Raw genomic sequence first — 15,640 nt, forward strand, 5'->3', positions numbered from 1 at the left:
AATTTAGACTTGTATATATATATATATATATATGTATGTTTTTTTCTAACGTCACTGCACTAGTTAACCAATTTTGATCTGAAACGGTAATTTTAATCTGAACAGTTTCTTTAAAGACTGAACAATAAATTATTAAGTAATTTTCAGTCTTTCAGTCAATTATCAGACTTATCCACACAGGTAAATTCAGTTATGTTCAGACAGCTTGCTTGCATTCAATTGAGATCTGTTCAGTCTATGTGCAGACGTTTGAGTAGTTGTTTATTACCTGTACACATCTGCATCACACTGAATTGTCTAAAAATCTTCTGATCAATACTGAATTGAGTGCAAACGAATTGTCTGAACTGTACTTGATTTACTACGGTAGATTAATCAGCATATTGACTGAAAGAATGAACATGACTGAATAATATGTTGTTCAGACTTTTCAATTGAAGTTAAAGATGTAGTTAGGTGAAATTAAAAAAACTCTAAAATTTAAAATTGATACTATACGTCAGAAGAGCAACAGTAAAGGAACAAAATAAGCTAAAGATATTGATAGGTTAAGAAAATCCTTTTTGCGATATTTGATTTTTGAAAAATGGTGGGAAAAGGCTGAGTCGGACTTTTACCTTATATTTAGCATTGCATTATTATGGGTCTCAAAGAACAAAAATCCAGAATCTGCTTAAATAATGGTAATGACATTTTATAAGCTATTGAAGTCTTCTATGAAAAGAAAAGTAGGTGATATGTCGCAAAATATTTAACCCTATATCATAGGAAAAAACCGAAGAGGTCCGAACATCTGACAAAAAATTCATCAACCTCACCTGAGTACATCTTAAGATCAAAATGACTGTTTAAGACTGAAATCCATACTAGTGCTGCTCGTTGGTGTTTTTCACCACAAGTATATAATCAAGACAAACACAATTATTCGCCACCACTTGACATTATCTGATGAAGATATCTCTTATGTTATTTATTACAACTGCATTTCTTTTACAATAAATACCCATTTCTATATAATATTCCTTTTATATGTGTCTTCAAACAGAAGTTATAACTACCGTAGACAAAATACATCTTGAGAAGTTTTGACAGTTCTCTCTAGGCAGTTTTTGGGTATAATGCTCCTTGATGGTTTATGTATTTGCTTTTCAATTGCATGTGTACCTGATGAAGGTTATTCCAGAAAAAACATATCGGGTGCAATAAAAGAGGAATTATTATTTCAGTCTTTAAACAAACCTTCGTGATACCCTCGATGGGACATCGCATTAGGAGAAATCATTCCAGGCTGCATATGAATATTCTGAGCTCTTGGTGCATTATTTGATACTGCGACCGGAGAAAGCTGATAATGCATCTGTGGTGTTTGATATAATGTTGGAATAGTTCTCCTTGGATCATTGCCTCTGATTATTTGATTTGATGGCACTGTAGCTGCACCTATCAGCCGAACACTGTGTGGTAGGTGAGCAGGATTTATAGAAGGCCTTGTGGACGATACAGGATTATTAGGTCGACCATTGGCTTCCCCATGATGTGGAGATCTCTGTAGTACAGTTAACAACTGTCCGCCTGCATATTGAGGAGGATTTCCTGATTTTGAAATAGTGTGCATGCTTGACCGAGCTGCAGGAACTATTCCTGGGCCATTTTCTGAAATGAGTTTGTGCTTGTGCATTTCAAAGTTATTAGTATCTGGAAAGGAAGGTTTCGTTATGGCATTTGGTTTTTGTGTATTATTCATCATTGGTGGTTTTGTTATTTTGAACTGCTGATAGTCCTGTTCTAATCGTTCCTGATTTTGACGACGTCTTATAGCTTCACTCAACTCTTGTTGTATGGCACTTTCAGTATTTTTATTACCTTTGGCCGACGTTTTTGTCTGTTTAGTAGCTGGTGTGCTGCTAATCATACGTTGTGGTCTGGTTTGAGGAGTGGTAACTACATGCGGCTGCACTTGTGTAGGAGATATAGCTGATTGAAAACTTGTCTGTATAGTGGAATTAGTAGTTAAATTACAAGGGTTGCCAAATTGCTGTTGCAAATTTATCGGCGAACACAGATGACTATCTCTAGCAGGAGCTGATACAGCTCTTGAAGTACTGGTATCAGATATGCTAGTGACTTCACTACCTTGACTTTTTGACCTCTCATTCTTTACAGTTATTAATTTTCCAGGTACCTCAAAGGGTTTTTGGGCATGTGCAGCTGTCAACGGACCTGGCATTGAAGCTCCTTTAAATCGAGTGGGAGGTGACAATGGACGTTGTCTGGAAGAAAAGGGGCCGGTCGCTCTAATGTCGTGAGGAACTGTTATCGAATTAATCTCAAGTGTTCTCAGTATTTCTTTTGTGTCTTCTTTTTTACATGAGTGTGCAGGAGGAGGAACTTTATTCTTTTGACCAGATGATGTAAATATTTTTGACGCAGCAGCTTTGCAACTGCTTTGTATTACTTGTAATTGTCCATCATTACTAGAAACATTAACACGGTTCGTTAGATTTATTCCAGAAGCGGGTATTGGGCGTTTATTTGGCCCAAGAGGGGATGATAAGAGTAAATTACGCAACATTTCTTCTTTTTCCTTCAGTAACATCATCATCTGTCCTGCTTCTCGATTTCTCATTTCAAGCTCATGTTTCAACTGTTTGATATCATTATATGTTGCTTCTACTTCTGGTCCTAATAAGCGTGATTTGCTAAAAATAGGTTTATTTGGTTTAGTAACGGAGGACACTGGAACAAGTGGAGGAATATTTTTATGATAATCTTTTGTTTTTATAGATGTAATTTCACTTGTTCGCTGCTTTTTGTTAACGGGTTCTAGGGTAGCAATATTGTCCTGTATGTTTTCTTGAATTTGATTGTTCTCTACAGAAGGTGAATACCTTGACGCTACACAACTATCCACAGAATGACATGTTGAAATACACGAAGACACCGTATTTGACGAGTCTGTCGGTATTTGAGCAGATGCTGATGAATGACTTAAAGGTTCAGTTGATAAATCCTTGGAATGTTTTGACAATTCTTCACTGCAACTTGTAGCAAAAGAATGCGTACTATTGGTGTTTTTAGTAACGCCTAGTGCAGCTGTTGATATTACGACAGACGTGGTTGGAATGGTTGGTTCTAGTTGTTGCATAGATTCGCTAATATTTGAAACATTCGCATTAATTGCCTCTTTTGTAATATCCATTCCACAGCTTTCATTAGTCGGAATACTCGATCGTTCTACTTCTTTTGAATTAGCATGAACATCATTTGTATTCAAAGTTTCATCGTTATTCTGTTTCAGAAGGTTGGATGGAGAGCCTACGATCGTTTCTTCTGATTGCATAATTAAATTGATGGAACCAGAAAAGGCATCGTCATTCATGTGGAACGTATTTTCATACCCTTTATCGGAATCATTACTCGGTTCTGTAGTAATAGTATGGTGGCTTTGATCCATCGTATCCTCTAAACATATTTCAGATTCAATGTAGCAACTTGGGACTGATGTTGTAGTGATGCTATGCACTTCTACAGATTCTACATCTGCTTCAACATTTTCTGAAACCATGTAATGCATTTTAAAGATAAAATTGTATTGTTTCAGCCCTTGAATGGTGTAAAATACCGGATAAAACGTGTATAGTGTAATAGTGAACGGTGTATTGTGTATGCTGTAATGGTGTATGGTGCCTTAGAAATAATGTATGGCGTATGTTGAATGTTGTAAGGTTTTTAAATTTTATTACTAAGTTTATTTAGTTGGGTGTTTTTATTCGATCTACAGATGAGTCGTATGTAGATGAACGTACCACTGGAGTAACACATTATAAGCCAGGTATACTTGATGATTAAAATTTGCAATTTTCAAAAATCAAGTTACACTGTGGGTAATTTTGAATAATACTAATCGTGTATGATTGTAATTGGAAGAGAGAAAGGGTATATGGTGTATCGGTATTGTGTATGGTGTAACGGTTTTTGTTGTATGATAATGGTGTATAGGACATGGTGTAGTAATGTATGATATAAGTAAGCAATTGACACCATTCAAGGACTGTAAATATATCTTTTAATTAAATCATGTGAAATTCAGAGTTAAACATATTTCTCCTAACAATTAAATTCAAAAGAAGATAAGGTATACAATGTAATAAATGCATGAGTATTTGCATGTACTGTAAAGGTTATCCACTTTAAGTCAAGATATTAAATGGGAGTAAAACAGTAAAAATTGAATAAACATATATAAATTGGATTCTGCGATGTAACATGACCTTTCATTGAATGTTTTTTTTCAAATATTAGTGGAGTAGTAAGGACTCAATGGTACATACAAGACTGACGAAGACTTACAAGTTGATCGTTTAATTTAGAATCTTTATACTTATGTTGCTATGTCCGAAAATCTTTTCCTCTAAAACACAAAAAAGTCAAAGACTTGTCCATTGTACGATGATGATGATGTTGATAATACGGTTGTTACATGCCCAGCAGCAAATAAAATGCAAATATAGGACGAAAACACTCAAGATAGAGTAATACGAACCCCTCTTATAACGAGGTGATATCAGGTGATCCTACAGAGTAGACAGATCCTGTTCCACTTGTGGCACCCACCGTGTAGTTCATGATTACTAAAAGTTCGAATAAATCGGTGATGTCAATTGCAGAAAACAGGACGGGGATTGTTTTTACGACAATTGAAACACATTTGTGACACAGATATTCCATAAAGGTTAACCAACTAACACAAATCTAACAGTAAACATTCCATTAGTACTCCTTACCTAATAACAAACCATAAGAAAGCACTAACAAAACGCTTGATATATTGATCGATAACGCATTTGTTTAATTCAGTGATTTAAGGTTCAATAAACAGCGAATACAAATATTAAAGTCTGTAAATACGAGTTCGGTCATAACATACATTTTGGTTATGTTTACCTAATCGTATTGTGTAAATGAAAATACTGTGTTTATTAACTACATAATGTATATCTAGAACACCTATCTATAAAATGCTGTTTGTCTTTTTGATAAACACAACATTTTTAATGAAAATGTGAATGTAATCTCTCTCCCAACAAAAAACAAAAAACAACGCATTGTGGAAACGGGAAAAGTCGGCTTCCCTTATAGACGATTGATGCCTACAACAAATATGTTGAAACAAAGGCTCTTAATGATACAGTTGCAGTCATCTGTTCGAAAGATTTACAGAAACTATTACGATTGGGATGACCTTAATGGCATATTTGTATCGGAGATTACCATGCATATGTGATGTTTTTCCATCAGTTTAAGTTTGTTACCCGGATTTGTTTTTGCTTAATCGAATTATGACTATTGAACAGCGGTATACTACTGTTGCCTTTATTTTCACCTATCGTATACAAAATCATATTCTCCTGTTCTTGATTGAATCATCACCAAATGCGACTTTTTACCAAATATGCTCTTGCCATGAGCAAAAAGACGTGTCACCAGTTGAACAGAAACTACTTATCCTTCCTGAGCGCCTGAGTTCATCTTCGTTTTTGATGAGTTCATGTTCTCTAAGTAGTGTTTTGTGGACTAGCTTGTCTTTTTCGTTTGGTCATGGTATTCATTTAACTTCGGCTTATGGTTTGCGAATGCCCTCTCTTTATCTTCTCCCTCTTTTTAAGTACATGCAATGGTATGGGTATATGATTTGATATGCCACATATCCGCAGTTTCTTCTATGAAAACAAAACAGATATTCGACCGAAAACACAATAGACTTATCAGTGATGTATCATTGATCTTGATTCATTGACCAGTGTTTGCAATTTATAAGGGTAACATAATACATACAGAGATATCGCTCTGAATTCATCCTTAAGTTTTAGAGTTATTTATTTTTCTTTATTTTTCTATTTTTGTAATGGTGATTTGGGGAAGTTGTTTCCTTCTCTGTCTTGCTTCCTGAATTTGTTTCATTATTAATGAGAAGTTATTCTATATATACCAATTTCTTCATTCATCACCACTGATGTAACTTCAGAATCTGCGACTTCATTCTCATTGACTGTCATCTGAACATCTGTATTTGACTCTGCATGTGAAATACTCTCTGTCGTTGAGTTTTCATCTGAATTTTCATTGTTGTTTGCATGTCGAGGCCTGCAATAAAAATACTGCTTATTTAAAATTTAGAATATATACTCTCAAATTAATCAACGAACAATGATAAATGATAAATTTCCAAGTCCACTCATTTAGTCGTCTTGAAAATCACTAATCCAACATTTTAATCTCCCATCGAATGGAAAAAGATCAAGTTCATTTGAGAAATTTTCTCCAGACTAATGTAACTTTGTTCTAGGAAAGCAGGAATTATGTGTTTACATTCATAATTCAAAGCGAATCACGTGCAATAATATATTAAAAATGTGCAGTAATGATGCCCTTCCAAAGCAATAAATACCATTCCATAATGTTTTCAGTTTTAAGTGTTTTGTCTACTGTTTACATGTCTGGATATCTTTGCATTCGATTGTGTACTGGTCGTAGTTTTATAAATTTACCAAATCTTTAATTTTGATTGCGGAGTATTGATTTGTGTCCGTAGCACACGCTTAAACTTATATCAGAAAAATGGTTTTTGTTGCGATTTACGTTGCTCATTCTTTAGATTGTAGTTGGTTGCATCGTGTATTGTTATTTGTATATCCGTCTTCATTTGCTACAATAGTGTTGGCTGTTTGTAGTTGAGCTATAATGCTCGATGTACCTCTTGATATTAAAGTACTTTTTGAGGACGGGTTTTTATTAAATTTACAATCTACATGTAGAAAGTAAACACAAAGAAATTTGAATTTGTTTTAGGACGACGAACAACACAGGTATGTAAGAATTGATTAATGTGTTAGACCGTTACACTGGTGTTTTTTTTATTATAGATATTACTTAATTATAAGCATGTTTATGTCTCGTTTCTTTGAGAAAAAAATTTGAAAAATTCCAGGATATTTTGTGATTAAGTATGCCAATTCACCAAGATGTTATTCAACAAACATGACATGAAGTGTAAAACAAAATTAATGCTGATGTCAAAATCAAGTGAATATCCTTTGACTGAATGATAACTATCACATGATTTGTAAAGCTTAATATAGTTGACCCTCTACTAATTATCACTAACAAGATCCCGTGATGGCATAAAACATTACAATTTGTCTGCGGTTATAAAACATTAAAAATGAAGTCAAGGACCAGACGTATCTTAGATTGACAAAACGCAGGTGTATACAAGATATTAATCATCAAGGGCTTTTGCCTTCTGAAATATAACATTTCAACAAACTGTTAATGCTGTCGTCGCTGCCGATGTCGATTTATAATGAGTATGTCTAACATTTTGCGACATTAACGATATTAAAAGGCGAGTCAAAAATATAAATAACAAAATGTAGCAAATTTTCGAAATGAACCTAATCAGATCAATAGAAATATTAAAAATCCTTCTACCTAGAATTATCAAATTGAATTTGGTCGTTGTCTTCTATATTTGAAAATACAGTTTTATCGTTTCCTTCAACTGCTGAATTGAGATACTGCTGGGTACTTTCAGACGGACTTGACTTTTCATTCTGCTGGGTACTTTCAGACAGACTTGACTTTTCATTCTGCTGGGTAGTTTCTTGAGGATTTTTATTAATATCCTGAAGGGTAGTTTCAGGAGGATATATATTTTCACTGTTACATATATCTAATGTCTTTTCAATATTACTAATGTCTAGTCCATCACTATCCTTTTTATCGTCCTTATTTTGGTCCCTGTATTTCTTTTCCAACCAATTAAACTGAGGGAACTCTTGTTTAATTCTGTCCATATCACTTTTAGAATCCACAATTAGATGTCCCTTTTCTTGACGTCGTCGCTTTGGGGGCAAAATTTTTGGTAGGTCATCTTCGTCTGAAATAGTTTTGGTAAATTAGAAAAGCTTAAACTTTCTGAACAGAATATTGTCAAAGAAAAATGGCTGGCAAAAACACCTTTATTGTGAATACTTTGTACACTAACAAATTCGGGATTAATAATAAATTATCATTATAATATCAACTTGGATATAAATCCTAGTCTTAACTGGTCATTTTGATTCTGACACCATCTTACAATTTCTGAACAATTAACTATTCAGTTATGTTCAGTGTTTCAGTAAGTTGTCAGACTTATCCACAGCGGTAAAAACTGTTCAGACAATTCCATTGCAGTCAATTCAGTACTGCTCATTAGCTTTTCAGAAAATTCAGTACGAAGTTGATGTGTCTACGTTAATAACAACTACTAAACAGTCTGAACATAGACTGAACAGATCTTAATTGATTGCAAGCGAACTGGCTGAACACTGCTGAATTAACCGCAGTGCATAATTCTGAAAATTGACCGAAGACTTAAAATGACTTAATGGTTTATTCTTCAGTCTGTTCAGACCTGTTCTGATCAAAATGACCGTTTCAGATCAAAATCGGTTTATGAGTGATCGTTGTCAATTATTTTGGGAAATTAAGTATTATGAATTTCGGATCAGTGCTGAAATTTGTTATTGTAGGTCTAAAACCTGATAAGGAATTTATCATTTAAGTTTTTTAAACTTGATTTTTAAGCAAAACCTATTCGATATATTTTATTTAAGTCATGTCAAAAAACGTACTAAAAATCGTTACATTCTGCATACAAATCAATTTTCTTAAACAAAAATCTACTTAGCTTAACCAGTATTGTCTTACAGATAACCATTACTATGCTAACATTTTGTTTTTAAGTCATCAATTTAGCAAAATAAAGACTGATTACAATAAAAGTTCGAAATCATTAGATAAAACAATCCTTAATAATAACTACATGTAGACCCTATGCATACATCTGAACTTAAAAGATGATGGTAGATGGTTGTTTAACGTCTAGCGGCAAATTAAACAACGTGTAGGACGAGAATATGATTGTGCAATATAAATATTAATCCTGTTTTGTCCTACAACGACATGATGAGCCGGATTTTAGCATGTTTGATCACAATGTAACATGTCTTCCTTTCCAAACATATTATTCGGATTGTTTGTTTTTATTTTTTTAATGCCAAGTGCTTAGTGTAGAAGGAGAGCAAATACCATTTTTAAGTCTTTGGTGTGACAAGGACAATGTTAGAACCCACGTCCTCCCGCACTCGAGACGAACACGCTACAACAAAACAACCGAGACGGTACCTGGAGCTTAAACATAAGGACAGAAATTACAATTACAACACATTTTGTTGCGAAGAGTATTTGTTTAAGAATGGCAAAAAGCTCAGATGCTGTAAAAGGATCTATAAGTTAGTATTTTACTTCCACTTATGAATCATTTAAAAGCTCTATACATTGCCAGAAAAAATCCATCCGAAAGTAGGACTTTTATGAATTATCCTTATCGTTTAACATAGGTTTAATCAAATTTCCCTGTCCCCAATACTCAATTGTATAAACAATAAACCAACAAATTTGTCTGAATTGAATAGCAAAAATCATAGGCAGAGTTGTGTCCATTAGTAAACAGTGAATAGTATTCAAAGTAAATATTCGGCATGTTGAATTGGATATGCATTTAATATTAGAGGTAAACATGTATAAAACATTCAGTACAACAACATAATGCGACCACAATACATTTATTTTATTTACAATGGAAATTTCTATCAAAGACATTTGGACTATTGTCACACTTTTTGAACTCATCTTATTCTAATAATCACAAACGCATTACGTATAGAATTGTGATTGGTTTAAAAATTAAACGTCACATTAACTGAATTTAAATGATAATAAAATTGATAAACTAGCCTACCTCCTGATATCACGTGGTTAGTATTGTATAAATAAATCCCTCAACCATGTCAATTTAGGGAAATGCGCATGCTTTGTTATAATGTATGCTGTTTAATGTCACACTGCTTAGTAATTCGGGAGTGTATTATTGTTATTATATTTACCTGCAGAAAGATAAACTTGTGTCTGTTATCGCGTGTTATCTCGCAAAGATAGACCTTGTCCTATACACATATGTTAAAATCTCATTTTATCAGTAATTCAACTCTAAAATGATCACACTTCATATTCGCATTTACATGTAAATCTCGTCATGTAAATTTCATCATGTTAATTCATCAATTAGTTATCCGGAAGGCTATTTACAAGTACTGTTTTCCAACATACACACATGTATATCTAGTTTGTAGATCAATAATTTATTAATGTGTCACTCTTTTAACAAGTTTGTAAAGCTGCTACTAAACGTTTATCAAATAACAATGAAACGATGTAGAAAGTAAAGCATTGTTTTATTCTATTGGCGACATATTAAAAACTCGATCCACAAATATTTCCTCGTCATGTATTTTAAAACCGAAAGAAAAAATCTTTTTACAATGACACACTTATTAGTTTTCAGTTTTGGGAACGAACAAGTTAAACAGATTATTTCAATAAAAACAGGAAAATAAACATCTACTATAGGAACTGTGCATATACCTGTTGGAATATTAATTAAACAGGCTGATATCTACTTCTCAAAAATGATCTCTCAATTGTGAGTAACAATGTTTTCAATCAAGAAAAGGGTAGCCATTGTAACGCTGAAGCGCTTGAAATATAGCTCTAGTTAACCGTTAATATATCCATACTGAATTAATTCGATTTCTTTTTAACAGCTGAATTTGAAAAAGAAACAACTGTTTCTTTTAACTAATAAGCACCATTTAATACATTTTTATGCTCATATTTTGTCTAAATTATTGATTAATTGGTTATCAGGGCGAATCTTTGAAAAATTTCAATAGAAAAATAAAAAAAATATTTCATGAAATTCGTGAAAGGGTAGACTAGAAATTAACAGGGTGAACATCAAAGACTTATATCCACAAATATCATACAAGACAAAATGCATTTTAAGGACCCAACAGAAAAGTTTGCTGCTTTTGATGGTTAACTAAAAGACATCCATCAAAAAGTTTACAGTTTGGTCGACCGTCATGGGCTATCTGTTTTACAGATCTTCACGCTTGTGATCCTATTGTTGTAACCCCACATCCGTCCAATTAACCTCGAGCTCGATTGTACCACCGAATGAGACTAAAATAAGTATCGAATTTGTACTTACCACGGGCAACACGACAGGTGACCCTAGATAGGGCTTTAATTACCCTTTATGAGCACCTAAGATAATCTCCAGTTTTCTATTTTTTTCAGTTTTGTTGACTTGTTTGTTTTATTCGTCTTCTTTCGATTTTTGCCATGGCCTTGTCAATTTTTCTCAACTTCTGAGTTTTCAATATCCGTCGCCTCTTTGTTTTCAGCGCATATCAGTGACTTGAATGTTACCCTACTTTTCTTCCCGAAAAGATTAAAACAAATTTTCAGGATATTACTTCAAAATACTGTAACCAGCGGAGGATTAAAGTATTTATAGGGCCAATCTTTTATTTTTTCTCTTTTTGTCTTTTGGATTGACTTGCATCTACACGATCAACATTTAGTTGCACTTTTCAACATCGGTTGTTTGTAATTATCTGTCTATAACTAGATACATTGCATCTTTTTGCTTTAGTTTATCATTTATGTAATAAAATCTATCTAACAAACACAAAAACCCATATCATACAGGTATATTAAAGTTTCAATTACCATAGAAACAGTTTTTACAAAAACAACAAAAAAGCAAACATAATATTTTTTTTAAAACCTTTACTAATAGGTTAAACTAGTTTAACAAGCATATCGGTTTGGGCTTTCGCAACACAATGTGTTCGATAGGAACACACAGTATTTATGGTTATCTCTACATCAAGCAATTCTAAGCATGATATCCTATTGTATTTAGAGTTGTAATCCTAATCATGTGGTAAGACTTGGCTTCTTTGGCTCTCTCAAGATTGTCTTGGCCCAACTCATTCAGAACAAGCATTCTGTGAGTATTGCATGGCAATACATAGTCCCCTACCGGTTACAAATTCATTGTAATGGAACGAAATTCTAACTTGATCTATAACTTGTCATGGTGACAACTACATAAAAATATCAAGTCAAAATTTTCAAGCATGACGAAAAAAACTGTTGAAAACTGATAACAGATTGACAGACAGACAGACGGACAGACAGACAGACAGACGGACGGACGGACGGAGTGCAAACCTAAAGTCCCCTTCGACTTCATCGGTAGGGGACTAAAAGTTGACCTTAGGATATTTTAGCAAGGCTTTTTACGGTTTTTTTCCAGTAATATAGTTCATACGTTTCTACGTACATGTATTTCTACTTCTTTGGCTCTCAAATGTTTAGTTTGTTCCTGATAGATATAAACATAGAAAATGGCCTCGTAGTCACGAAATGTATATAGTATTATTTCAATTTTCAACTGTAAAAAAAGTTAAGTTAAAGGGGCATAGCTGTCAAATTCATGTTCACCGATTTGACTCAAATTTCATATTTGATTTATAACATACTAAAACGTATATCCAAATAATAAAAAGTCTAAAATAAACAATTTACAATGCACGGACTCGATAATATGTATCAGCATTTCGTGTGTATTTAATCTAGACGCCATCTAGTTAACCATCGAGGTGAACTCCAAAGCCTGCCGATTTAAACATAAACAAAGATATAAATACATAGCAAACTCGTGCAATTGGATTTTTCTAGGTCTGTTTGATTTCATATAAAAGGTTTAAAAAATATGCTAATAATCTTTTTTACCTGTATAACAATGATTTTTTGTAGATCGAATCAGTCAAACAAATGGTCACCCTTGTTTCACTTCAATTCACACAAGTGAATAATTCATTAGCAATGTTTCTTTGCTTATTTTGACAAAACTGAACCAAACTGGCTGCTTAAACCGAATTATCATCTCACTATTTCACTTTCATTAATGACTGAACAAAATAATCATATTTCATTTTTTTCTGTATCTCGTAGCTAATGCCCCTTTAAAGAAATGTCTCCAAAAGAATCATCAGTGGCGCTCGAGGCAAAACATAGAATGCAAATGAAATACGATGTAGATAAGCATTTACAACAAAGGGTTTCAAAAAGTAGTGCCGAATCTTGCTATATCCGTTTAATCCTCGGATAGAATTTTGAATCATTATAACAGTTTATTAGCAGTTAATTAAAAGCAAAATTATTATTTCAGTGATATTTAAGCACAGGAAAACTGTCTTCTGAGCTTTGGTCCCATAAAAGACAAACCGGTTGTCAGCAGTGATATCGAACCAGCGGTTGTAAAAAAACGTTATAAACGTGATAGATATTTTCACGTATTTTGTGAGATTTTTTTGTATGTAATAGAATCCAGCTAAATCGACCCGACATGTATTTGTTACTTGTATGGTACATTTTGAACTTTAAAGGGCTTTTTTTTCTGACCTTTAACATCATGATCAGTTGTTATAAATCCTTTTTAGACATTCTTCGATGTAAATCTCAGTCAGGTTTAGAAAATTTGTAAACATTCAATCAAAAAGAAATTTAGTACGTTTTTTGACAATGAAAGACAGTTATTGATACCACTGAACAGATCAGTAATACATTCAGAAGGAATGTCTGAACATTTCATTTCAATGATAGCATCAAGTAAATATCGTTAAAGTTGATCTATGTTATAATTTATGATCCAGATGACATTTTCAGTCCCATGTATCTCAATAGAAATGGAATTAATTCATATTTTCATTGTGTATATTCTTATCTATTAAGGTAAAAATATTGAAAAGACAAAAGTGTTGCCCATATACATATACAAAAATGTACTACTAGTTATAGTTCTTGTACTTTGTCAGTAACGAACACGTAGAAAGTGTTAGATCGTAGTATTTCAATAATATGATTGATTGATTGGTGATTACTTTACGCGGCATCATCAATAATAAAAAGCACTTGTATAACGGCACATACATTATTTTTATTGACAGAAAAATTGATTTGTTGTACAAATTTACCAAATAAAGGTTTAGAAGTTGTAAACATGCATGTCAACTTACCCGGATATAGAAATTGTAACGCAGAGTTAATTATTAAGGTAATCTTTGGAAAATGATTACATCATTATGACAAAACATATGCGTAAATAGTCCATCCAATCGGCGAACTTTGAAATAAACAAATCCCTACGCGATTTTCATGTATATTCGTCTGATGATGTTTGAATAAAAATTATATCCTCACTTTTAAAAAATACGCAAATAAAAACGTTCAACTTTATAATCATTGTTAAACACACTTTACATAATTATGTAAGTCTGAAAGTTTTATGGTCAAAACACGTTCAAATTTCAAACTTTACACGTCATGTTAATAATAGATTTTTATTATATAAAGCATAATAATTGTGCAACATATGTTGTTTCAATGCTAAAACATGTTAAAATGTACAATACATTTAGTAAAAAGCGTCTGTCTTACTGCACAAGTTAAGTATGCGTTTAATTTATTTATTAAACCAAAGACTTAAAGGATAAAAGAGATAAAGCCGAATAACGATGCGTGCTAGTGTACATTGATTGCTTTCTTATTGATCTATGTCCTTTATGTCGTTTTATTCAAGCATAAATTTATAAAAAATTCTTGCAAGAACTCTTGAACAAATAAACGCGTTCAATCAACCAATAACGATATGATTTGCAGTCATGCAATATGCCTATTGTCCATCTATAGTAATTACTGTCAGAGTTTGGGGACGTAATTTTAATCCATTAGTGACTTGTCAAAACAGTTTTCAGAAAACTATCCCATATGCAAATTATAAGATTTATAATCACGTTTTGCTCTCTTAAAAAGGACTACTGTTAAATGTTATTGTAAAATTATTATCAGAATTTTGTGTTGTTTTTAGAACAAATCAGAAAATAAACAAACACCAATACAATACTTCATGGACAAAGCAAAACAAAAAGGGGGGGGGGGGGCGGGGGGCGGGGGTTGTTGGAATTATTGACGCAAATTAACCCCATCTTTTTTTTTTTGAATTAGGAAAGGATGTCAACGATAATGGTTCTATTATGCTAAAACAATTTGCAAAAAGTAGAGAAATTAACTGGAACAATAGGGAAGTCGTTCAATTGGGGTTTTTTTTGTTGTTTTTTCAATATATAACATAAGTAAAATAAATAGATAGAAACAACCGCCTCGTGTTCCAAATTTTGTTTAAACATAACATTCTTATTTGATTTATAATCGGTGAATTAAAAATCATACTATTAGGCATTGATTTATCATTCATTTCAATTTTTCCCCTAATGCATATAGTAAATATTTTAGGATCAATACTGTGTACTATAAATATCGTGTATTTAGTTATAGTGTGGATCAAGAAGTTAGCTTTTATGATCAATATACATTTTGTAATATGAAATATACATGATATACATCAGATTACAAATACACAGATTTTTTTCTATAAAAGAAACTGGTACGTTGTTGTTATTTCAAGCATGTCAAAGGAAATGAACATTTGCTGGCTATCATCCGGCAGTAAAGAGCAAAGTACAATCATCACCATGAAAACGCATTCCAAACAAAACGTTTAGTTCATTTTAAAATATTTGGATTACATAGCACATAGTATCCTGTTCTACACTACCAA

General features: G+C 32.7%; 1 protein-coding gene across 11 annotated transcripts in view; it reads right to left on the bottom strand.

The window, feature by feature from the left end:
- Positions 1 to 15,640, bottom strand: part of LOC127711835 (uncharacterized) — a 63,715-nt gene that overhangs the window by 12,169 nt on the left and 35,906 nt on the right. For all 11 annotated transcript variants that reach the window (XR_007986898.1, XM_052217994.1, XM_052217990.1 and 8 more), the window contains 3 exons: positions 7,492 to 7,939; positions 5,990 to 6,144; positions 1,240 to 3,555 (listed from right to left, as the gene is read on the bottom strand). Coding sequence is in view for 10 of the 11 variants with exons in the window: in XM_052217994.1 (XP_052073954.1) it covers positions 1,240 to 3,555; positions 5,990 to 6,144; positions 7,492 to 7,939 (2,919 nt within the window). In the remaining variant the exon portion in view is untranslated. The remainder of the gene's footprint in view (positions 1 to 1,239; positions 3,556 to 5,989; positions 6,145 to 7,491; positions 7,940 to 15,640) is intronic.

This window comes from Mytilus californianus, unplaced genomic scaffold (assembly GCF_021869535.1).
Source record: "Mytilus californianus isolate M0D057914Y unplaced genomic scaffold, xbMytCali1.0.p SCAF_8, whole genome shotgun sequence".
NCBI classification, from domain to species: Eukaryota; Metazoa; Mollusca; class Bivalvia; order Mytilida; family Mytilidae; genus Mytilus; species Mytilus californianus.